Source organism: Crotalus tigris, unplaced genomic scaffold, assembly GCF_016545835.1.
Source record: "Crotalus tigris isolate CLP2741 ecotype Arizona unplaced genomic scaffold, ASM1654583v1 scf7180000019478.12717781048:2074007, whole genome shotgun sequence".
Lineage (NCBI taxonomy): Eukaryota > Metazoa > Chordata > Lepidosauria > Squamata > Viperidae > Crotalus > Crotalus tigris.
In genome coordinates, this window is record NW_024097560.1 from 1464013 (window position 1) to 1488922 (window position 24910).

Genomic DNA, 24910 nt, shown 5'->3' on the forward strand with positions numbered 1-24910 from the left:
CGTTTAGCCATAATGTGATTTTAGCTTAGTGTTTTTTAAAAGTCAGGGCCAACCAAAAGGAGAATGACAGATAGGCGAATGTGCTATGAATTAATAAGTAATAGTAACAATTTCCAACGAAGCAAATCAAGGAGAGAAGCAACCTAAAACCAAGGAGAAATTTCCTGCTTTGCCTCCAGAAGTTGTGGGTGCTCCATTACTGGAGGTTTTAAGAAGAGCCTGGACAGAATGGGAAAGGGCAGGAGTATCCAACCTTGGCAATTTTAAGAGCTGTGGACCAACTCTCAAGAATTCCCCAGCCAGCATTCTGGGAATTGAAGTCCACAGATCTTAAAAGTTCTCAAGGTTGGACACCCCTGGTCTCAAGTAGGGTCTCCTGCTTGAGCAGGGGGTTGGACTAGAAGACCTCCAAGGTCCCTTCCAATCCTGCTATTCTGTTAAATGCCAGATGCCTTTCCCTTATTCCTGGACATCAGCAGCTTACCGCCATCTACCTGGCTGGAGTAAGCCATGTTTTGGGGTGGGAATCATAAACACAGTTCTACATCACCTAAGTAGACATTTTTACAACCAGGAGGTGACTGACCTGCAGTTACTAGGTATTCCTTATTCGGTCTCTCTCTAGCGTGAGGCATCTCTGAATTATTAAGGATATTTAACATAAATATATAGTCGTAACATCAGCCTGGTTCTTGTTAGTTTTAATTTTTAAGCACTGCCATCAGTCTCGGGCTAAACTCGTGAAAAGAGATCCTGTAACTCTTTGCTTACCTGCTGCTATGCATTATTAAGTGTAGAGGTTACCCTTACACTGACTTCCATACACTCCTGAAATGGGACTTGTCTGTGGAAGGGACCCCCAGGGGCCTAACCAGGCGAGCAGAAGGAGCTGCGGGAAAGCAGGGAATTTTCAAATGCCTTCTCTCATCCCAGCTTTGTTTTTGTCCTCAGTAATTAGTCTGTCAAGAAATTGCAGCAATCAAAGATCAGGCAGTGCCTGCTGCAACCTAATCTGCAGGAAGGTCCAGTGTCTAATTCTTACCAGGAGAATGAGCCAATACCAGCATCCCGGACCCAGAGGCTCAGCCGCCGACACGCAACATGAATTATTAAGCGTGCTTCACTGGGACGGAAAAGTCTTTTTGCAGAGCTCCTGGCATCGTGTTCTGCTACGCTGGATCCTAAACAAGCCAGCTCGCCTGTCCTGGATGGCTTAATCGGAACCGTCAGCATTCAGGGTCAGCATTCAGGATGGCGACCCAGGTAACGGTCAGGGCGGCGAAGGAGGAGGAGAGGTCATGGGAATAAAAAGCCTGGGGGAGTCTGAGAGAAGCTTCCACAAATTTGAATAAGAAAGATGCTCCCAGACCTCCTCTGACGTTGGGGAGCAATCTGGGTGCCTTGGAGTTTCCATGGTTAAAAAATCCTGAGCTGTTGGGTAGGACAGAGCCCGAGATTCAGGCCTCAGGATGCCCCCCTTTTGCATTAATTGCATGAATGGGGGGCAAGGCGCTTCCGAGTCCATTCAGGCTCACGAAGTAAAACGTAGATGCTGTGTTCCATGCGTAGCGGTACAGAGAGACTTTGAAGAGCTAACATACCAGAGAGCAAAAGGTGTCTCTACTCTTTCGTAAAACCAAGAACCAAAACTTTCATTTAAAACTTTCATTTAAATAAGCCAACAATGTAGAACCAAATCTGTCCCCCGGAACAGGGTGTATCTTGGCGGCTGGAGGCAAGAACTGTCACCCAAAAGGTGCACCAAGTCATCCCACCTCAGGCTGTGAGCTGCCGCTGTGGGACACATCCATAAAAGAGGAAATTACTCCTAGTTTCACAGGACTGAATGAGAAAAACAATCTGGAAAACCAGTTAGGGCCAGTGGCTACCTTCGCTTCCTCCAACAAAAAGGCAGGCAGACAAGGTGTTGATCCTTCGAGTCAGAGCCCATCCCTGAGCACAACAAAACGGCACCCTAGAGCATCGTGGGAAATTACAACGGATCAGGGATCCGCAAATTCTTGGGGGGCACCAGAAGAGAGAGGGGCTGGACCGGTTCCTGAGGGGACCAGCTCTATCCAGGCCAAGCAACCTTTGCCTGGGTGACCAATGTGGTTGAGGTGGATCTGTTTCTAGCCCCTTAAAGACCTCATTGTGTTACTCTAGCACCATGTTTTTCAAATGTGGCAACTTTAAGATGTGTGGACTTCAACTCTCAGAATTGAAGTCCTCCCATCAAAGTTGCTAAGTTTGAAAAGGGGGGAGAAGGAGGGAAGATTGGAAGGAGGAAGCATTCTAGACTTCAGTTCAACAGATGGATCCGTCATTGTCAAGGGTGTTTTTTAACACAACACTTCTTTAAAAAAAATTGTCCTCGTATGTGCAAAGCCCTAGAGCTGTATTCTGGACAGGAGACGGCAACAGGGAATGACTTTGCTGCAAGTGGCTCTTTTTCTCTCTCCCACCCCAACGGACGGTTGTCCTCAAAGGGAAAAGAATTTGTTGTCCCGTGGCTTTTTTGTGTGCCAACAATATCTGGCGGAGGACAAAGCATAGTTGCAGACCAGTCCTTGATTATAATGAAATGTTTATATGGAAAAGACAGCTTTGCTTTCAACCAGGCAAAAGGAGCGTTAGTTCGGGTCCTTGTGAATTAAGTAGGTTTGGATGCTGGCCTGAACGTTGCGCTCTGTTTAAATGGGTGAAGCCACTGCGATTCTGATTACCAAACAGGATTTGTAATTATGCTGAACTGGAAGTCAGAGATGACACGGCAGTAAATTTAAAGAAGGGTCAGGTCATTTATTTGCTGTTTCATTTTTCTTTCCAATGAGGCTGTTATAAAAATCTAATTTCCCAACGCAGTCAGCTGTGAAGCAGCCCAGAACAGAATCTGTTCATTCGTTTATTTATTTGTTAAGCAAGGCAGGGCCAGAGGGGGGGGAAGCTTGTTAGGGGAAGCAGGGTTTAAAATTGAAGCGGTGGGTCTCTCTGCGGCCTGGACAATGTTCGCAAAAATAAAGTTCCTGCCGGGCCGTAGAACTCTTGCTTCAGAGCTGGGGGAGGAAAAAGGCTTTACCTGTTTCATTTCCAGGGCTTTGGCTGCTACTGAAAGCACACGGGAGGGGGACGATGTGGGGAACCACATGGGCGACATTTTGGTGAGAGAGAAGGTGGAAACTCAGTCTCCTCAGAGTTGGGATAACAGGAGGCTGCCGAGTTGGGAAGCAGATTGAGAGATTAATCAGCAAATTCATGTTGAAATAAATGAGTCGGCTAGAGGCCCTCTCACACTTCATGAGTGTTCATTGCCCAAGACTAGAACAGTTGACTTTCTAACATTCTCTCTTTTCCCTCCATGAAAAAGCCTCGTTTGGGGCCCCCAATGCTGAGCTGGGCGGCTGGTATGGGATCCCCCCCCCCGCCAAGACCACCTTCTGCAGAAAAGCTTCAGAGCCGCCTGACGCAGCTTTGCTGCTGCTGCTGAGGGCCCCTCCCTTGAATTAGGCCTTGGGAATGACCAGCGTTGCCTTCCTGCTGCTGCTGCTGCTGCTGTGGGATCCCAAACTTCCTTTGAGCAATTGCTGCTTTCCCTCAACCCAAAGTGAAACAGCTGCACCACTCACCATTGGTGCAAGCCATAAAAGGGGCCTTTGCACCACCACCACCACCACCACCACCACCACCACCACCACCGGCTGCCTGGATGAGGGAGGGCTGCTGGTAGTTTGTGCCCCAGGATGGAGGGGCTGCTGGTGGTGAGTGCTCTCCAGGCCCCTCTGGGGCAGCTTCAGGAGGGAACGGTTTGCTCCTCCCTCTCTGAACCCTTCGGCTTTCGTAGGGTTAAAAAATACGGGGATCCCTGTGAACCTCTACGGGGGAAACAAGGGGAGAAGAGTGGGAATTGCTGCAGTTGTGGAGTCTGGATGCTCTTTTATGCTCTGCTAAGTGAACTTGGGGTGCAGTGAAATGCCGAAGAAGGCACAGGAGAGACCTGGAATGGGGGAAACCGCCCGGCTGGCCTCAGGGGCTTTGCTGCTGTTTTCACTGGTTCTGCAGACCTAGACGGTCGCGTTCCTCGGGAGTAAGTGAAGCCGGAAGGTTAGCAACAGGCCCGGCTCCCCTCTTGGGTGGATGGCTTTTTTTCCCACACACGCAGCTTGCCTGATGCTTAAAGATACAAGGCTGTGTGAAAATATAATTTCTGAAGGGAGGCACCCATTCCTGGTGTTTGCTGTTTGCTTACTTATTCTGAAGGATTCTCTCCTGATTTTTCAGCTATTCGGGCTTGCAAAATGATACGCAATTAAATTAAGGCCATGTTGCAACAAAGTGTTAAAAGATCTGTAGACTTAGAAAACAAACCAGAGGCACTTTGTGGCAAGCAACAGCACAATTGTAGCAGTCCTAAATAAGCAGACCCTTGTTGTTATTTCAGTTTTGAGGCTACCCAGCTGCCCGGTGACTCTGGGCAGATTACAACAGCCCTCTCACGCCAGGCTATTGGAAAGAGGTTGCCAGAGGTTTTTCCCTCTTAGAAGTCAAAGACCTCTGTCAACACCAGAAAGAGAGGCTCTTAGGGGGTGGTGAGGGAGCTTGGCTTTCTCTTCCGGTCTGGGAATAAGCAGCTCATAAACCAATTAGTAAAACCATCTCACAAAGTAACTTATATCGGAGGCAGATAAAGCATAATTATAGTCTATTTAAAAGTTATCAAAAGAGAGGGATTTGTCTATCCAATTGAAGGATGTTCTAGGCACCACTCTAGAGGTCCCGCCCAACCCCTCCAATCCTCTCCCTAAATAGCAAAGTGTGTGTGTGGGGGGGGGACATGTTAAAATTGATTGTCATAAATTGAATCACTGCAGTGTTTGCTTCCTGGAGTGTCTGAAGGGAGAAGTATTTCAGTTTGGATAAGAGGATGCAAATAGGCCTGTTTTGCTAGGGTGGTGGAGTTGTTTATTGGCCTCTGGAAGGGAATTGGAAGTGCTGTTCCCTGGCTTGGATCATTAATCTCCTGAAATGTTTTGACAAGGGGAGCCGGAAAAAGGCCGAGCGTTTTAAAAGGGGGGGGGGAGAAAAGGACAACTCTGTCCATTCACCCCTCCTCTGCCAGAAACCGTGGCTGTGACAAGGAATGGGGCTCTTCCATCCACCCTGCTTTTCCCAGGATAAAAACGGGTGAAAAGCCGGCTCTGTTTGCTTCCCCTTTGGGCCATTCTGATGCCCTCAGCAGCCGCCTTGGGCTCTGTTCTCAGCCCTCCTCCTCCAACGTCTGAACCTTGCCTTCCCCTCCAGCCCAGGGCTCCGCACTGGGGGTCAGCAGTCCACCAGTTTGGGCCCCTCGTCTTGACCCAGGGCTGGCGGCTTCCTTCTTCCCGTCTTTTAAGCGATGCTGTTGGCCTGCCTCCTAGACCGGGAGGACCCCCAAAGAGTGGGGTCTGGGGGCTGGAGCTGTCCTCCGGCAGGTGGGACACAGGAGGCCCTGGTCTCCAGGTCAGAGCTGGCCTGGCGGAGCCGCCGTGGTCCTGTCCAGCAGGAGGAAGGGCCAGGAACAGATCTCCATTGTTGCTGTCATCAACCTGAAGTGCGTCAAAGGAGGCAGGGGAGCCCTGACCGTTGGCCGCCCCATTTATCCGGGCTGTTGTGTCCTGCCCGGCCCTGCCCCTCCCCGCCGTTTCTCAGATTAGCTCGGGACGAACGCGCTCTAAAAGGCTCCTCGGCCGCCGGGCTTTTGTGCCCAGAGTGCCCAGTGTGAAATCTGCAGTGACGTTAAATGTTTTCTAATGAATAATTATTGAAAGGAAATGGAGGGATATCGGTGTAAAGGATTGTAGCGTATTAAAACGTTTTATGTGATGGGTACAAAAATGTTGTCCTTCACAAGCACTTTGGGAAAAAGGCTTTCTTTTCCTTTCCTTGTGAAGGGTTTTGATTCTCAGGGGATTATCCCTAAGCTCTTTCTGGCCCGTCTCCTGAGGGCGGTGAAGAGGGCCAGCGGAGGGTTTGCGAGGTGGCACCCGTGAAGCCCCTCGGAGGGTTAGGAGTTTGGGGGGTTTCAGAAATGTTTGAACAACGGAGGGCCTTTCCCCCCCCCACTTCTGCTTTTGATTTGGGAGGCTGAGGTGCAGCTCCCCTTTGACCCTTCCATTTTCCAGGGATTGTCCATGGCTCTTTTGACTAAGGCTGGGCCAAAATTAGAGACAAGGCACTGTCGAAATTGCCCACCGCCCAGCCTCAAAATCTGCATTTTCTGTGGCTTCAGAAAGAAACAAGGCTAAATAAAGTCTGGAAAAAGTTCTGTGGGATGCAAACACATTTAAGATTTTCTTGTTTCTAGGATTTGGTGGTAATGTTCTTTTCCCAAGCAGCAAAGCAAATTATCAAATGCACATTAGCCTTTGGAGTAAAAACTTTTATTAATATGAAGTTTAAAACCCTAATTAAAAACCCCATAGATGAATGCAGCATCACTCGGCCAGATAGATTCTTGATTCAGATAAGAATAGTGCATGCTAGTTCATAGGCATTTTTTTTTCTTTCTTGCCATTTTGATGTGGTGAAATGATTCTAGAACTCACACTTTTGCAAAATCCACCCCGCTTTGAGGAAAGGCAAATGAAATGGGGAAGGGAAGGTTTTGCGCTTGCCTTGAGAGCAAAATGAAGCCGAGGGAAGAAAATGCAGAGGAAACTTGGGAGACGGGCATGCAATGTAGGTTACTTCCAGGCTGCGGGTGGATTTCGCCAGAGGCCTGAGTGACGGAGCAAATCCTGGGCAGATGGTCTTGGACCCTCTGATGTAATGTTTACAGCGGATGAAATTAACTGCAGCGCCAGAAGTTGAATGGCTAGGAGAGTCAAAGGCGGGAGGAGGAGCCCCTTCCCCAAATTGCTACAGTAAAAACTCCTTTGTAGGTTCACATATTTTGATGAATATATTCATGCCATAATTCATATGAATAACATTTAAAATATTCGTAAGCCATAATGTGGTTTGTTTGCTGTGGACTTAGTTCAAATTCTGCCATTGTGGTTTATTCAGACCATGGACTAGTTATGGACCTCCTTCGTTTCACAACTGTTTTTCTTTCCTCTCCTTGAGGTTCTCTTTGTGTGTGAACTTTTTAGCTGTCTCCAATATGTGGGATATTGTAGCGTTATACACTCATTTGAACTGGCCAGGCTGGAACAGATGCCAAAGTGGTAGCAAAGGATTGGCGTTGTCTTTCTTGGTTGTCTAAATGTTTGTAGCTGAGGGGGATCCCTAACGCAACCCGGATTGTGTAGAATCTTTCCCAGCCTGTTGTTGTGTGAAGTTCCAGAAACAGCCTAAATGAACAAACCGTCTGATTCTGAAGACAGCAGCGTTGATGTTCTTTGATGGGGCCTCTTGGCTTCCTCCCCACTAGAAAGAGCAGAAATGTGGATGCTTCATGTGAGAAGGAGCTTAGGGTGACCTCTTGTGGAGAAAAGGGAATTCTAGTTTGTGGAGACGGCACTAGCAAGGCGCATTTCTCCTTCGCAGCATCCTTGCAACAGGTCTATCATTGGCTGCGCCTCTCCAGGCTGAAGGAAATGAGCTGCAAGACACACTGGGCGTGTTTGTCCTCACCTGTCAGACGGTTGTGGGCTTCCTTCTCTCCATGATCAGCCTCAAACTCTCTGCTTTCTAAAGGTTTTCTCTGTGCTGCCACCAAATGATGGTAGACCCCTAAGATCGACCCAGCTCTCCTGCCTCCCCAGCACTCGATGTTAGGAAAACACACCTGTGCTTAGACATCTGCCTGTGACCTGCAATTTCTTTCATATTAAATGGATGAACGAGAGGACACGGTTTGTTCTGCAGTCATGCAGCATAAGCTCTTTCGGATAAAGCCCTGAGCCCTGTGCCAGGACTGGGTGTCTTTACTATATTCTTGGGGTTAGGCTAACATTTCCCAACCCTGGCAATTTTAAGATGGGTGGGCTTCAAGCCCCACCTGCTTCTGGGGAATGCAAGGTTGAGAAAGGCTGTGTCTGACTGCAGGGCCCAGTGATAAAATACTGTTGGATGCCCTGCTTTGCTCTTGAATTAGCTGCTTTTGGGATTTTCACCCACTGAAATGTTCCCCAAGATGCAGCAGAGCATAATTCAAGCAGAGCTTTCAAACTTCAGTTGATGTCCTTAGTAAGGGCTGCAAAACATCCAGGCCCAACCACTTCCTGTGTGAGGATAAGACGACTTGTAGACACACCAGTCTGTTACAGTAGGAGGAACCAGCTGAGTGATCCATGGTTGCTACCAGACACCTTCTGACTTGGGATGGCAGGATGAATCTAAGACTGTTAGGTACCAAAATTGATGGCCCTGTAAGGAGAAACTCTCCTTCCTTCCTTCCTTCCTTCCTTCCTTCCTTCCTTCCTTCCTTCCTTCCTTCCTTCCTTCCTTCCTTCCTTCCTTCCTTCCTCTCCTCTCCTCTCCTCTCCTCTCTCTCTGTCAAAGATCTCTTTTCTGAGATGTTACATCAGAGAACGATTCAGACAGTTTCTCTCTCTCTCTCTCTGGTTGGGTGAGGACAGGGGTCATTTGAACAATGCTGCGTTGCGTGGCCAAGAGGTTTTTTGGTTTTTTTTTTTTTTTTTGGGGCTTGAGCTCCTTCCTCCCTGCCAACGAGATGGAAGCGAGATGCTGGCTACAGCGGGAAGCGAGGTGAAGTGAGAACGGAGTGTTCCGAGGGGGTTCAGGGCAAGGAGGAGAACTTTGTCAAGCGGAAAGAGAGGAACCTCAGGAGGGAGAGTTCAGGTTGAGGAACTCAAATCCCCAGGCAGCTTATTCATTCTCTCTCTCTCTCTCTCTCTTTCTCTCTCTGGCGTCAGGAAAGGTAAGGCATCATTGTTATTATTGATGTGGTGGTGGTGGTGGTGGTGGTGGTGGTACTTGTTAAAAGGGGTCATCTGCAATTTCACAGCCTAAGACTGGTAGGAGCGTGAAAATTTAAGGACCTAGGCATTACTAAGGCAACCCCTGAGATTTTGTTTGTAAAACTAGGGTGTTCCAGTCCAATAAATTCTGAGTTTCCAAACATTGAGGGAGTTCAGTAAGTATTGCTGCAGTCATGATTTGGTATAGCAATGGATGTCTTTTTTCATGAGGGTGCAACTGTGATCGCTGTAGTTTCCCCAGTAGTTTTTCCTCAACCCTAACATCGCTCAATATAGCAACATCAATGAACCTGGATTTTTTTTCCTTTCCGTGGCTGTGATCCCAGGCATATTATGGCCAATGGGATGTTAAGCCAGACCTCCTAAGATTCCCTGGAATGGGAAGCAAGATTTCATTTTAACTTGCACCTTTTCCACGGTAAGCATTTTCTCTGCCGGTCAAGGGAAGAAAGCAGCCATTAATTCCTAAGAAGAAAATATTTAAAAGGCTCAAATCTGTCACAGCGGTAGACCCAGATATCTTAACTGGCTAACGTAGTTATTCACTGGAATTGCAGAGGGGCTCACCGCCCCGTGATGGATGTTCACTCTGTGCATGCATATAGGTTTTCCATTGACTTTTCCTGATATAAAAGCTGGGGAGACGCCTGCAGCTTATTTTATTCCCACGTCCTACAGTGTTTGGCCAAGCAGAGGGGGTCTCCTTTTTCATTGTCTCCCACCACAAAAGAGACGTGGGAAAGATAGGATGGTGGCCGGGTTTTCCCTAGACTGGAAGGTCCAGTTGACTCTGAGCCCCTCCCAGAGGAAAGTGGGACGAGGTGGGGGGAGGGCTGCAAAGTTCCAGTGGGAAATGTGGAGTCTGGGTCTCTTAAGGGGGGCCTTTTGCATCTCCGTCTATGGGCTTAAGTCATTCTGGTCCGTCAGGGAAAAACTGCAGCTCAGCCAGAAGCGGCTCTCTTGACCAGGCCTGAAAAGGTGCCCAAACCTCACCATTTCAGAACAAGCGTCCTCAAAACTTTGGCAAGTTACAGGCTGGGAGAATGATGGGAAATATTCTCACGATTCGTAACAGTCCTCCAGGCAGGGCCAATCCTGCCATAATAGGTTTAAGTCCCAGCCGGCAAAACTCACAAAGGCTTCCTTTGTGAAATCAGCAGAGGCGAAGCACAAGACCTGAAACCTGGCAGGTATGGAGGGGGGGGGGGAGAAGGTGCCGCCATCTCAAACAGGGAGAAAAGGTGCCAGGAGGACAACTGTTAAGAGGATTTTTCCAGCCTTTTGGAGCCTCCTCCATTTGTACATCATGCTTAACCACCTCCCCCTCCTTCTGCTCCTCCGGCTCCTGCTCCTCCTCCCCCCCCCAGACATTCCAGAATTAAATAATAGCAAAGCTTCTTCTGCAAGGAAAACTTTGACCTTGCAAGTCGAAATCAGTATCTGGGTTGCGGGCTTCGGTAACTTGGTATCACGAAAGAGAGAGCCAGGATCTGATCTTTATCTACTCTGAGCTGCAGCAAAGGAGAGCGAAGAGCTGCTTCCGCCTCAGACAGGGCAAGTAGCCAGGCCAGGCTTCGGCCAATGTCCAGCTGCAGGATAGCGGTGGGGCTGGGTCTCCTGAGAGGGTCCAGATACCAGCTCTTGGGCTTCAGGTAGAAGGGATGGCAGCGTAATTCTAGGACTGCAGCTATAGCATTTTGTATCCAGCATGCGTGAAAATATTGCAACAGAATTCCTTGGCTTCAGGAAAAGAAAAAGGCCCAGCTCAATGTATCCACAGAGAGAATGTCATAGATTTTTGTTCCCTTGTTTTTGTGAAGTTACTCAATGTGCCAACTTGGCTACATTTATTAGAATAAATCACTCTCCAATTTTGTAGCCTGGGAAACTTTAAAAGGCATTCCTGTGTGTAGCTTGCCAAGATTTCTGGTTTCTGGTTATCTGAAAAGAAAAAGACAGCCTCCCCATCACTTACACGAATGTTCCCAGGACCAGAAGGAAAGTCTGCTGATTTATCCCCCTAACGAGGTTGTTTCCTTGTGGACTTGCAGAAGGAGGCAGTGTGGAAGAAGCCCCACCAGCTGAACATGGAGGGGGCTCTGATCGCCCGGGACAGGGTCGGCGTTCAGGATTTTGTTCTCCTCGACTCTCACATGAGTGAATCGGCTTTCCTGGACAACCTGTGCAAACGATACCGGGAAAACCTCATCTATGTAATTAAACGCGAAGCTGCCAGTCCGTTTGGAACAGGGCTGCTGGGAAAGAGGGTGCTAAAATAATGTTAGACCAGACGTGTTGAACTGGATCAAATGGGCTGCTACCTTTTGAAGGTTCAGGGGAGAATTTAGAGCCAGAACACAAGTCTGCAAGGGATGTGAGAAAATGGGAGGCTGTGGCCCTCTCCTTGATGGACAGCTGGTGCGCCCAACCAGCGACATCTCTGTCTTTCCCTCTGGCCCTGGGGAAGGAAGTGGGGAGGGTGACTCTTGTTCCCAGAGCAGTGAGTTAGTCTGCCCTCCGTTCCTGGCTGCTGCCCATCCTCTCTCAGTGTCGCCCATCTGAGGGTGGCCTCCCTCCTCCTGAGGACGGAGCTGGTCCTGAAAGGGCCTCTCTCTCTGGGGCACTCACATCCTCCAGATATGTTCTCAGGAGTGAGGAGCACCTAATATGGGTTGACATTGGATTGGGGAGGGCACCATCCACTTTGTCCTGAAGATCTCGCAGGCCGTGGGGATTGCCAGCCTGAATTCCTCTTGCTTTTCCCTCCTAGACCTACATCGGCACTCTTCTCGTGTCTGTGAATCCCTACAAAGAGTTGGACATCTATACAATGAAGCAGATGGAACAATACAAAGGGGTCAACTTCTTTGAGCTGCCACCACACATGTGAGCAAAGATGCCGAGCCATTTCCTGCTCTGTGGCCTTCTTTGTGCCCAGATGGGATCCTCGTCTCATATTGATCCATCCATCCAAACTTTAGGGGAATTAAAATACAAAAAGACAGCCCCCAAATAATTATACACGGGAGGTAGTCCCGGTACTGGCTGGGGAGCTGGAAAATACCCAGTTGTGTTACTCTTACCCTCTGGGTAGGAGGTCCTCACTCTGTCCCTCTTGCATCTTCTCCAGCTACGCCATCGCTGACAACACCTACCGTCTCATGTGCAGCGAGTACAACGACCACTTCATCTTGATCTCTGGAGAAAGTGGAGCCGGGAAGACGGAAGCCTCCAAGAAGATCCTCCAGTTCTTCGCCATGACCTGCCCTACCACAGAGCAGCTGCAGGTTGTCCGGGATCGCCTGCTCCTCTCCAATCCTGTCCTGGAGGTACCAGAGGACCAGGGTGGTTCTCAGAGCTGGCGTTGTGGGGGTCTCCCCAAATCCCATGGAAGCGGTGGGTGAAAACGAGGGGGCCTCTAGCACGGGCCTTTCCGAATGTCCGGTCCTGGGCAAGGACCATTCAGCTGAGCAAAGGTGTTGTCTGTTGGTGGTGGTTTGGTCATGTATTGTTCCCTATTGATCTGAGCAGGTCTTCAGTAACTTCTGAACTGTTGTTTGAACATCTTCCCTGTCTTGCTTATTTTCTCCCTGGCAACTGGTGGAGGGAGGCTTTGTTTTCTGAAATGGCAAACTTTGTTTGAGATGTGGGGCTGGCTGGCTTAAAAAAAAAAAAGGCTTTTGGTCAATCCCAGGAAGTCCTGGGGATCCAGGCTGTTGGTCTTGATGGTGGAGGGACTTCCTCTGAAGTCCTCTGCCGGGCAAGAAGGGGACAGGAGAGGAAAGGAAGCCCCTTCCACTCTTAAATCCCCAAAGTCTGTTTATCCCACAGGCGTTTGGAAATGCCAAAACGTTACGGAACGACAATTCAAGCAGGTTTGGGAAGTACATGGACATCCAGTTTGATTTTAAGGTAAAGCTTGCAAAATGGTTGGGGTTAAAAAAAAAGACCTCGCAGTTTTAACTCTTTAATCTGGAATAATGAAATTTGGCCACCTTGTAGAATCTTTTATTTATTATGTTTTTATTATTAGAGGTTATATTCTTTTTTTTTTTTGTCAGAAAATAAAAGTGTGACACCCATGCCTCCTTTTGCTTTTATTTCCACAATGCCCCTGTGAAGGAGGCCAGGCTGGGACTGAGAAGAGCTCTCAGGATCACCCAGCAGTGTCCTTTCAGGCGCAGGGGGGGGGGGAATGCACCTCTTTCCATCAACCTGATCTGACAGCCTCAGCTCTGGGTTTCACACTTAAGGGTTTCCTCCCCTGGCGGCATCTCTCCAGGGGCCTTGAGAAACGGCCTCCCCCATTCCCCTCTCCCCCCCCCATACCTGGGGCGTCCTTGGCTTGGGGGGGGGATGACGTGCCTGCTCCCTTGCTCCCCGTCAGCATCTTTGGTTCTGCTCTCTCCAGGGCGCTCCTGTCGGTGGACACATCCTGAGCTACCTGATTGAAAAGTCCCGCGTTGTGCACCAGAACCCTGGGGAACGCAACTTCCACGTCTTCTATCAGCTGCTGGAGGGGGGAGAGGAGGAGCTGCTGGAGGGGCTGGGCCTGGAAGGCAGCCCTCAAAAGTACAGCTACCTAGTCCAGGTCGGGGAGTGGGGGAGTGCAGCTTTATGTCTTCAGACTGTAATTTCCAGGTATCTGGAGGCCCCTCCAGCATCAACCTGACTTTGCAAAAGGCGCCACGCTGTTCTTCTCTTCCGCTGCAGGGAGGCTGTGCCAAAGTGTCTTCCATTAATGACAAAAGTGACTGGAGAACGGTCCAGAAAGCCTTTGTGGTTATTGACTTTGCCCCAAGAGATATTGAGGTAGGAACCTTATGAGGTGGCAGAGAGGAAAAGAGAGTTTATAGAGAGATATAAAACAACCCCTTTCCCATAGTGACCAGATTGAGTCGTGCTGGAGTTTGCAGTGTTCTTTGTCTTCATTCCCAGAATCTCTTGGGGATAATTGCGAGTGTCCTGCATCTGGGCAACATCCAGTTTGAAGAAGACAGCAACGGCCACGCCATCATCACCAACACCAACGGCACTCAACTCCACTGGATCTCCAAGGTGCCGGCTGGGGGTGCCAGTGACTCTGAATTAATTGGGAGGAGGCCAGCCCTGGGTGCAAAGCACAAGGCGTCCTTAAAACATTGGCCTCCCCCACTGGCACAGGGCACTTACGGGCAAACATTTTGTTCTGTTGAAATTCGGCCACAAGTCCACACACCCTGGACTGCTTCCCTACCCTGCGGTGTGAATGCAGCATCACAGGAGTAGCTTTGAGCATGGGGTACATGTGAAAGCACCCCCCCCGTCTCCCTGAGGTTTTGAACTGCAGCACACTCCTTTCTCGGGTGGCCTGCCGACCTACACCCGGTGATGTCTTTTTCCCTCCTCTCTCTAGCTTCTGGGCGTCCATCTGTCCATCCTTCAAGAATCCCTAACGCACAGGAAAATTGAGGCCCGGTTTGAAGAGGTGCCAGTCTTTCTCCCTGCTCCTTTGCCAGACAATAATGAGGAAACCCTCCGCCATGTATGCCCACTGTGCTTTTCTTCCTCCCTCCCTGAAGGTTTTAAGCCCCTTAGATGTGGACCTGGCATTTTACGCTCGGGATGCCGTAGCGAAAGCCATCTACGGACGGACCTTTACTTGGCTGGTCAACAAAATCAACACTTCTTTAGCCAACAGGGTTGGTCGTTCTTTGCTTTTTGTAATACTCATTTGTGTAAATGCCGCATCTCTTCGAGTCCCTGGTGGTTTGGGAAGGCTGACGGGGGTTGCTTGGGGGTCGTGTGCCTGGGCTCCAATTTCTGCACAGACATTCAAAGGACTCTCCTGTCGGGACCCCCCACCCACCCACCGCTTGTCTTCCTTTGGTAGGACTTCAGCAGGAAAACCGTGATCGGGCTGCTGGATATTTATGGCTTTGAAGTCTTTGAGACAAACAGGTAGGTCTCCATTCAGCCTGGATCAAGTCACTTTTTAAAATGATTTACGTGCTTAAAAAAATCAGATGAACTAAAGCGATACAAGAACACAGAATCTGGAGGAAGAGGAAGAGCAGGAGGAGGCTGTGATCCTGCAATCTCCCTTCCTCTACTTGTGGGGTGGTAAAAGTGGTTCAATCCAGAAACACTCCTAGAAAGCGCCTGTTTTAAAATGACTTTGTTTTTTGTTCTTTTTTCTGTGCCTGTGTTCAAGTTTTGAACAGTTTTGTATCAACTATTGCAATGAGAAACTCCACCAGCTGCTGATCGAAATGACCCTGAAGGCAGAACAGGAGGAATATGAGCTGGAAGGCATTGAGGTAGTAGCTCTTGCTCTGCCTCCCTTCTTCCCCTTAAACTGCCCCCCACCAGGCTCTCGGAAGCAAGAACTTACTAGGCTTGGCAGCCCCAGGGCTGGAGAGAGGAGCCAGAATGTCAGCTGCAGTTGTCAAGCCACCCTGGAGGCTACCTTGGGGGGGGGGGGGAGGAGAGGGCCTCCTGCTTCTCAAGTTGGATATAGATGCTCCTGTAGGAGTCAAGAGGTGCTCCAAGGATCAGAAAAGTCAATGATCTTTTGCAGAGCATACATGGTTTGGGAGAAGCATTTTGTTTTTACACAATGCATAAATTTACTCATTTTATCCAATCACTGAGTTTGGTCAAGCAGATCTCACAGTATGTTTAAAGCCAAACAAAATCCTGTCAAATTTTACCAGACCAGGATCCTTCTTGGTGTGAAGACAGTGTGTATTCTCAACCCAAATTGTGGGAAATTGTGCTTTCCCCCAAACTTTTAAGTTTTCTTCCTAGTGTTCATCTAAATTCTGTCTCCAGAGGCGGGTGGAGATGGACTCACTCTTTTAAGTAGAATTTTACTTGGCCAAATACGGCCTTCCACTGCCTTGACCTCCTGTGTTTTGTTCCTAATTGTAGTGGGAACCGGTCCCTTACTTTAATAACAAGATCATATGCGACCTCGTGGAGGAAAAGCACAAAGGCATCATTTCCATACTGGTAAGCAATCGTTGATTTTTGAGTAAGTTTACCCACTGCAAAAATAACTTGCCCTCTAAAGCAATTTTGGGAACTGAAAGGTTTTTTAATGGCTAGGGATTTCTATCGAAGAGCCATACACATTCTCACAAAGCTACAATTCTGTTTTTGTAGTAGAATGGCAGAGAAGGGAAAGTGGACCACAGGGTGGTTTTATAGAACCTGGGGCCGACCTGGGAATGAGGAACACTTTGAAAGAATTTTCTTTGAAGTTTGGAGATGCTTCCAATATCCACTCCAGATGTGCTGGCTGGCAGCTGTAAATATAAACCTGGTTTAGATTCAAGAGCCAGTCACATTGGCTGTGCCCCACACAACCATTGACCAGGATTTTTCAGTGGGAGTCATTGAACAAGTTACAATAGCCTGGTTCACACATTACCTTAAGCCAGAGGCATTATTTATTGCTCAGGTGGGGACCCAGCAATGGTCTTTTGTCTGTCTTCTCCAAGGATGAAGAATGCTTGCGGCCTGGTGAAGCCACCGACCTGAGCTTCCTGGAAAAACTGGAGGAGAAAGTAGGAGATCATGCCCATTTTGTGACGTAAGTGCCGGGCCCGCCACACCAGAGGGATGGGGTTGCCTCCCAGGGGATGTTCCCCTTGGCCCTTCTTGGAGCAGGTTCTAGTTCAGCCCCAGCATCCTGGCTTCCACGTTTGATCCTGGCCCAGCAGCCGGTGAAATGCTCTCTGAGGGGAGAAATTTTCTCTCTGTTTCTCTCTGCAGTCGAAAGCTTGCAGACCAGAAAACCCGGAAGTCCATCGACTGGGTGGACTTCCGCTTGCTTCACTACGCTGGCGAAGTGACCTACTGCACCGTGGGTAAGAGAGGGAGGCCATCGTGGGAACTGGCTTGGAAGGGACTGGAGCACTGCAGTCCCAAGGTTTTAACTGTTCAGACTTGTTTCTCAGCGTAGCAACTTCCAGATGAGTGGACTTCAACTCCCAGAATTCCCCAGCCAGCTGGGAGCTGAAGTCCAGGTACTTCAGTTGTCAAGATTGAGAAACACTGGTTTAGGGCAGCAGTGGCTTTGCTAAGATCATCCCAGTTTCATTTCCAAGAAGATTTCTCTTCCATGTTCCTAATTTTATTAGCATTGTTTTAACCTTGTTTCCTGCTGCCCTTAGGATTTTTGGAGAAAAATAACGATCTGCTTTACCGGAACCTCAAAGAGGTAAGAGTATTTTGGATCAACTGAGGTGGACTTTTATCTTGCCTTGGAGTTAAGGAATGGAGATAGAAGTAGAAAATGTGCAAATAAAGGAAGAATTGCAGGAATTCATAGAGTGGGTGGACAGCTCTGAGTGAATTTCAAAATGGAAAGAAATGGGCGTGACAAGTTCTGTGTGCTTTATCCTGTTTCAAGGTGCTGTGCAATTCCAAAAACGGTATCTTGAAAGAATGCTTCTGCCCATCGGAGTTACACAACCGGAGGAGGCCCGAGACGGTGAGTGCTTTCCTCGGCCCTTGAAATGTTTTAGTTCGGAGCCAAGCTATAGGCTGGCATTTTGTAGAATTTGGGAAGCACCTTTTATGGAAGGAGAAATTCCTTCAGCTGGAAGATTGCATTTCTTGCTCACGATTAACCATCGGGGACAATGTGCCCATGGAAATGGGGCTCGCAGAGGTCTTTAGCACACTTTGTCCAGAGTACGCACAACACACATTTTCACACAATTGAGGACCCCTTTTCAATATTTAACTGCCTGGGTAAGCTTGTAACTGTAGGGTGGGCGTCCCCTCCCCTCCATGCCCGTGACTGAGGTCTTCTTGCATGCACAGGTGGCCACTCAGTTCAAAACCAGCCTGTCCAGTTTGATAGACATCCTGATGTCCAAGGAGCCCTCCTACATCCGGTGCATCAAGCCCAACGGGGAGAAAGAACCTGGTATGGAGACCCCTGGGCTGGAAAGGGACAGCGGCTCTGCTTTCCGCCTGTGCTTCCCTTGATTTGTCCTTGGCCCAAAAGGCCTTTTGAGGGCAACCTAAAATCTGGGCTGCCCTGAAAACAGCAGCTAACCTTTCTCACCCCCCTGGAGAAATTAGAGCTGGTGGAAGTGCTGGTGAGGCCAGAGCCCTGGGTCTCGGGCAACAGGGAGGAGACAGGCCCGGGTGGTAGAGATGGAGGCTGAGATTGCCAGGTGGACCCTGGGAAGCCTGTAGGTTTTAGTTACAGGGTGGCGGAAGAGGGAGAGTGCCCTGAACGGGGTGCTGTTTTTGTTGCGCAGACAAATTCGATGAGTCCTTGATAAGGCACCAGGTGAAATACCTGGGGTTAATGGAGCACCTTCGAGTGAGGCGAGCTGGCTTTGCTTACCGTCGGAAGTACGAGCACTTCCTGCAACGGTGAGACTCCTCCCCATCCCCACACCCCACTCGTTGCCAGGGCTTCAGTCGTAACTGAGAACACAAGAGGGGGGGCACCTAATTCCCCCCAACCCCCAAACATTCTGGTGGAGATTGGACATCTGACTGGCACCCTTCATCTAGTAGCGTGTTAGGAAGGCGTAGCTCACCCATGGAGCGGTGTGGTTGCGCAGCCCATCCCTTTGCCGTGGGGCTTATGGAGAGGAATTGGAGTTAGCATCCTCTAAACAAGCTTTGCCCCAAATCACGAATTCTGGGCGGACACCTGGATTGAGAAGGCAGAGGTTAGTTTAAGTTTTGTGCTGGGCAGGAATGATTATGGTTCCCCCCCCCCGACCCCTTCCTCTGTTTGAAATCCATTTCTCCCGACTGAATCTAGATACAAGTCGCTCTGCCCAGATACCTGGCCCCAGTGGCGAGGCCCTGCAGCCAAGGGGGTGGAGAAGCTCATCCATCACATTGGCTACAAGCCCGAAGAGTACAAGATGGGAAGGTAAAATCGGTGCCTGCTGTGTGTTTGGGACCAGTTCGTGCAACCGACGACTCGTCATTAAAACACGGCTTCTCTCTCTCTCTCTCTCTCTCTCTCTCTCTCTCATTTAGGACCAAACTCTTCATTCGTTTCCCAAGAACGCTGTTTGCCACCGAAGATGCCTTTGAATATAGAAAACACCTCCTAAGTATGTGCTTGGATCATGTCCAGAAACATCTGTTTCTACCTGAACATTTTGACAAGTCTTTTCTCTGCAAATTCTCTCCTCTGAGAAGGCAGTGGAGATTGTGGAATCCCTTTGGCTTGTAGGTCCCTTTTCCCCTTAGAATTGCTAGAAGCAGATGGGTTTGGCAGCTCTTCTTGGGCCCTGGATGACCTCCTCTGAAATGCAGCTTTTAGGAGCTAATGTTACAAGGCTGCATAAAATCCCTGCACAAAATCCCTGCACTCTCTTCCTCCCCAGCTTGGGCCAAACAGACGTCTCCAGGCTTAGCATTGGAAGCCAATGGTCAGGTCTATTTAGGGTTAATTTTGGGGTGGTCTCCTTTGCATTGAGAGGGTCCTACGCTCAATCTCTGGTTTCTCTCACTGAAGAAACCAGGTAGCTTTGGTGGGAAAGATAGCTAAGAGCTACTTCTGGTCCCGTGAGAACGTAATGATACTGTTGACGAATCAAAGTTCTTGATTCAGTTTCGAAGAGTATCTAGGCCAGAAAGTCCCGGATTCTGTTCCTGGAGTTTCCAGTCAGAAGTGATGTCAGATGGCACCGCTGGTAAAGACAGGGGAGTTACACCGCCAGGCTTAGAGGCGCCTCCTTTCCCCACTGGAAGTCCCCAGAGGCTCCCCAAAGAAAGAGAAGCCACTTTCACCTGGCGAAGTCCTCAGGGCAGGGGGCTTTTTCCCTCTCTTTCAGTTTCCAGAATACAAGCCAAATTCAGAGGTTGCCTCGGGAAGCGAGAATTCCAGAAGATGAGACAAGCCGGTAAGGATCAGTTGGCAGGAACTGAAAACAATCTTGACCAGAACCGTGAAGACACAACACTTTACAACAAGTGCTGATTCCGAAACTCAGTTCCTGGAGGCACTTTTTGAAAACTCGCCCTGCTCGCCCTTCACCTGCTGATAAGGGGGCGCCGCTGGGTGAGCTGGGGACTCTTTCTGTCTTGCAGCCATCCTGTTGGAGGCGGCCTGGAGGGGGGTCCTGGCACGCAGGCTGGCCAAGAAGAGAATGTGGGCAGTCGAGACAATCCATAAGTAAGTTTCCTCCCTTTCCGTTGCCTCTCAGCTCGGGTAGGCAGTCAGGGGGGTCCCTGCTCATCTGGTTATTCTGTCTTGCATGGATGTGCACACACACACACACACACACACACACACACACACACACACGTCTACACCTGGGAAGGTACCTGGACAAGATAAGAAAGATGGTGCTGAATGTTGCTTTTCTCCCTTCTGAAGGTTCTTAAAAGGCTTCATTCACCGGACAGAGCCCCTGAACTCCAGCAACGTGGATTTTGTGAGGTTTGTGCAGTACGCCTACCTCGTGAAACTCAGGGATCACATTCCAAAGACCGTCCTGGACAAAAGCTGGCTTAAGCCTCCAGAGATCATGCAACAAGTGAGAACGGGCTTGTGGGAAGCCTCCAGGTTCAGGGGCAGTTTGCTGCAGAGTCAAGGGAGGGAGCCTCTGGCCTTCCTGTCTGGCGGTAGGTTCTCTCTAGGCTGCTGGGAAGGGGGAGGCGCTCTGGAGATGCTGGGTCTCGCCAGCTCTTCTGCGGTTAGCTGAGGAATAGTCAGAGTAAGAAGGTGTCTTAAACTGACATCCATATTTGACTTGTACAAAACTGGTGATTGTGAGTTGGAGCACCATCTGCTGTCCCAGGAATGGAACCCGGGTGCTCCAAAGGGGTCTGTGACTGATTCTTGTGTCCATCTCCTTCCCTTCTCCCTCACAGACCTCTGCTCTTCTGAAGACAATCTGCAAAAGGAATCTTGTCCGGAAATATTGTTGTGGAATCACTGCGGAGAAGAAGGCACAGGTAGCAGGGTGGGGCCGTGATGAGACCTTCCGATGCAGAATCCAGGAGGGGATAAAGGAGGACATAAATTCTTATTTGACTTCCAACCAGATGGAGCAAAAAGCTGTGGCCAGTGCCATCTTCTCTGGGAGGAAAGTTGGCTACGTGGAAAGCCTGAACGAACTCTTTGTGGATAGCCGGCTGAGTGAGTAACTGAGAGTTGGCAGACCCAACCGAGAACTTGCCTTGGCTCAAATGAAGGATTCCCCTTAGTTCACTGTCTGGATATACTTTGGGGGGAGTTTTGGGGATAGCATAGAATGGTGGAGTTGGAAGGGGCCCCAAGGATCATCTGAGGGGGTCAACACATTTCCCAAAGGACCTGAAGGCAGGACAGGAAGTAACGGGTGGAAACTGATCAAGGGGAGAAGCAACCTGGAACTAAAGGGAAATTTCCTGATAGTGAGAACAACTAATCAGTGGAACGACTTGCCTCCAGAAGTCGTGGGTGCCCCATCGCTGGAGGCTTTTAAGAAGAGACTGGACAGCCATTTATCTGGAATGGTCCAGGGTCCCCCGCCTGAGCAGGGGGTTGGGCTAGTACATCTGCAAGGTCCCTTCCAACTGTTTTTCTGTTATCTGGTCTAGCAGGAAAAGAAAGTCCTTATTAAAAGCTCACTTTCCACTTACCTTCAGGTTGCTCTGTAGCTTTCAGGAACTCAAATATCGGTCTTGAATTGTATGTTTTATATTATAAGACCACTTTAGAAGAACCCTTAAATGAAATAACGAAGGGAAAAAAAATAAAAGCATTTCTGGCATGCCAGAAGTTTCTTCGAAGGCCTCAGAAGAGCTTTCTGCCCCCTTCGCTCCCAGGTGAGAGCGAGCTGTGCCCGAAAGTCCTGCAGATGATCCGCCACGAGAAGGTCCAGGTAAGGCAGAGGAGGGCGTCCCCCAGGTGAGCGGTGCAAGAGCTCCGAGCGACTCTCCCGGCCTCCGAGGCTGCAGGGCAGACCCTGCCGCTCTTCTGGAGCTCCCTCCTGGCAGTCCTAGCTAAAATGTCTCTTGTGCTGGTTTCCAGTATGTCACCCCAGTGGTGAAATATGACCGGAACGGCTTCAAGCCCCGGGAGCGGCTGCTGGTCCTGACCCGCCTGGCGGCTTACGTGGTGGAGACGGCCAAGATCAAGCAAAAGATCGAGTACGCCACCCTCAGAGGTAACCTTTGAAATCGCTTCTCTTTGGCCTCGACTGGTCCTCATCCCCGACACCGACCCGGTTGTGTCTGTGGAGCGAAGCGTTCGTGCACCCGTGGGAGGGAGAACGTCGCACCTGTCCTGATCCTGCTCTTAGGCAGGCTGCCCCGGGTCTAGAAGAGCCGGTGCAGAAACTAGAATTTCTCACCAAATTAATTCAGAGCTTTGGTCTAGGTATAGAGGACCTTCATAAATATCTGGAAGGGAGCAAGGCCGATGAAATCAGGTGCTTTTCAATGACCAGAAAAAGGAATGGCCAATTGCAATAATAATAATAATAATAATAATAATAATAATAATAATAATAATAATAGATGCACAAAGAGATTAAGGGGTGGGTGGGAGGGGGCTGGAATGGGGAACCTCGGGAAGAGGAAGGCTCCAATATGTTGGGAAAAGACGGAAACCAGAGAATTTGTGGTGGAGAAGAGCGTAGAGCTCCATCTTTGCAATGTCACCAAGGGCACCTCACAAAAGAATCAGGGGTATGAAAGCATTAGCTTGATTAATGAAACCTTTTTTAAAAAAAGAAAAAGTAGAAATTTGGTCCTGCTTTTTCCACATTTCCGTAAAATTGACCCCGTGGGACAGAAGAAATATTGCTTCATCCGAGTTACGTGGTCTCCCCTTCTCTGTGCCAGGCATTTCCACCAGCAGCCTCAGCGACGGCATCTTAGTCCTCCACGTTCCAGAAGACCACAAGCAGGAAAAGGTAACAGGAATTTGCTCCTTCTGGAGGCCCTCCTGCTTCAGGAGGCGATCAGAACTGACAGTCCTCCTCGGGCCTTCCTTGCAGGGAGACGCCATCCTGTGGTGCAAGCATGTGTTTGAGGCCGTCACCAAGCTCTGCATGTTAGCCAAGAAGCAGGACTTGGTAGCCGTGGTCCAGGGAAGGTAAGTTGCCTTTGCTTCGGCAGATGCGGCCGTCTTGGGGTGCTTGCCTTTTTGGAATAAAATCTGCTGAAGAGACAGCAAATGATCTTCTAAGGCTTCCCTTTCATAACACACAGCAGTTAAAATCTGAATCGCTTCCTCCTTAAATGTTCCAAATGTTTGTTTTCTCACCGAGATCTGTTCTGACTCAGAGTCATGCCCGGTGCCGCAGATGAGCCCCGGGTCGTCTTGTGCTGCTGAGCCTGGTCCTTGGCAGAGGCAGCTAAAGCCCCCAGCCTCTGGAGCCCTGGTATCATTTCGGTGGCTTTTACCTGTTTTATGATAGCCTCCAGTTCCAAATCAGTCCAGGGAAGGAAGGAACCATGGTTTTCACCACCGGCCAGGAGCCTCACATCTACAAAGCCAAAAATGGACAGCTGACTGTTGTAAGTCTCTGGAGGGCAAACATCCAGGGTGCTTTGGTGCCTCCAGGCAAGTGTGAATATTATTTCCCTCCCTGACCAATCGTGGTTGTTTTTTTCTCAAAAGACGGAAGGAGGTTCTGCAGAGGCAATCCACCTCTGCTGACTCATTTAGCTAATGCAGTTTGCTTTTTTTTAAAGAAAGAAAACGTCTTTCTTTAAAAAAAAAAAAAAAAAACAGCCACCATTTTTTCATATGTGTTTCTTTGGCTGCAGGAGCTTTCTGGCTGGCTACAGGTCGCCAAAGTGTAAAGAAGCTATTTAGAAATAACTCTTTTATGTTTAAACCCCAAAGGTGTCGACCAAGACAAAGTCCTGATGGGGGAAACCAACCTCAAGGGCCATCCGTTACTCTTGTCTGCCTGAAAAGAAACGTTCCTGAAATCCCCACCACCTCTGGGGAAGAGTTCGCGTGGCCTTCTTCGTAAAGCTACTCAGAGGCTGATGGAGTTGAGGTTATTTGCCTCTTTTTTTTTAAAGCACAAAGTTTGCCCTTTAATCCTAGACCCTGTGACAGCCTCAGTGAGCCTCTTCCAGAAGAGATGCAGAGATTCAACCTTCCAGTTGGCAATAATTGAACCATTAACTGCACCAAACAGCCCCAAGCCACGGTTTTAGAATGCAAAACTCCGGAAAAGAATCTCAGCATAAAAAATGAAGGATTCCAAACGCTGTTTCTAAGCAGGACTGGGAGAGGAGCAATAAGGCCGGCTGTGAAACTCTGCCCTGGGTCTGAGTGAGAGTCTGTCTTCAACCAAATTCTCTGCAAAGTTAACTGGGGCCGGTGAGCCTCAGCCCCGTTTGTGAAAAGCAAAACACTGAGGTTCTTCCCTCTGAGACAGAGCAAAGAAGTCCTGGAAGGCACTTCTGTTCCTGGAGAGTGACGACCCACTTTATTCTCTGTATTAGCAACCTGTGATGTATTTATGAAAAATTAAAAAGGTGAAAGGAAAATTAGCTTTCACTGGCCTGGCCTCTCCGTGTCTGCTAGCCACCTCAGCCCAGAGGCATTTTTTTAAAATGCCAGACCAGTTTCTAAGAACGGCTACCTCCCTCCCCCTCATTTCTCAGTGGCACTCGGAGGGCTGAAGGGGGTCTGCAGAATCGGTCACCACACACAGACCTCCTGATCCTTGAAGTGTCATTCGCAGAGGAGGATGGGGGGGGGGGACATGCAGAAGCATCTCAGCAGCCCAGGCTGTGTAGCAACACTGAGGACAGGAAACACCCCCCCCCCAGGTCTTTGGAGAAAGGGGCTTCTGGTTTCCACTAGCTAGTAGTAATGCTGCGTTCTCTCCCACAACAATCTTTGTAGTTTCTCTTCTGACGCTTGTATCCACGCTGACTCCTCAGTCACAAGCATATCTGGGTACGTTAGTGACTCAACAGCACTTGAGAACCGCCCTTAGATCAGAGCCGGCTGCTGGTCTTTGTTCCACCCAAGAAATTTAGGGTCTACTTCAGTG

General features: G+C 49.3%; 1 protein-coding gene across 7 annotated transcripts; it reads left to right on the plus strand.

Moving 5' to 3' along the window:
• The first annotated feature begins 1150 nt into the window (after positions 1 to 1150).
• On the plus strand, positions 1151 to 24401 carry MYO1H (myosin IH). Of its 7 annotated transcripts, XM_039362773.1 has the most exons (32): positions 1151 to 1263; positions 10976 to 11137; positions 11695 to 11810; positions 12055 to 12253; positions 12756 to 12836; positions 13336 to 13515; positions 13638 to 13736; positions 13863 to 13982; positions 14320 to 14391; positions 14486 to 14605; positions 14797 to 14864; positions 15118 to 15223; positions 15837 to 15917; positions 16409 to 16500; positions 16683 to 16777; positions 17084 to 17130; positions 17323 to 17403; positions 17739 to 17844; positions 18185 to 18302; positions 18703 to 18816; positions 18927 to 19003; positions 19730 to 19798; positions 19986 to 20070; positions 20275 to 20434; positions 20772 to 20855; positions 20946 to 21039; positions 21531 to 21766; positions 21916 to 22051; positions 22731 to 22801; positions 22886 to 22983; positions 23309 to 23408; positions 23740 to 24401. In XM_039362773.1, the coding sequence occupies exons 1-32, from the start codon at positions 1252 to 1254 to the stop codon at positions 23761 to 23763; spliced, it is 3303 nt and encodes a 1100-aa protein (XP_039218707.1). In that variant the 5' UTR covers positions 1151 to 1251; the 3' UTR covers positions 23764 to 24401. The 7 variants fall into 7 exon arrangements, with proteins under 7 accessions (XP_039218707.1, XP_039218705.1, XP_039218704.1 ...); XM_039362771.1 differs by lacking the exon at positions 23309 to 23408; XM_039362770.1 differs by lacking the exon at positions 23740 to 24401 and having other exon boundaries at positions 23309 to 23675.
• The last annotated feature ends 509 nt before the right edge of the window (positions 24402 to 24910 follow it).

Excerpts from the sequence above, each read along its gene's own strand:
- MYO1H (XM_039362770.1), top strand. Across the intron at positions 12,254-12,755 it reads TCTCCAATCCTGTCCTGGAG|GCGTTTGGAAATGCCAAAAC; the intron begins GTACCAGAGGAC and ends TTTATCCCACAG. Across the intron at positions 20,856-20,945 it reads CTGCGGAGAAGAAGGCACAG|ATGGAGCAAAAAGCTGTGGC; the intron begins GTAGCAGGGTGG and ends ACTTCCAACCAG.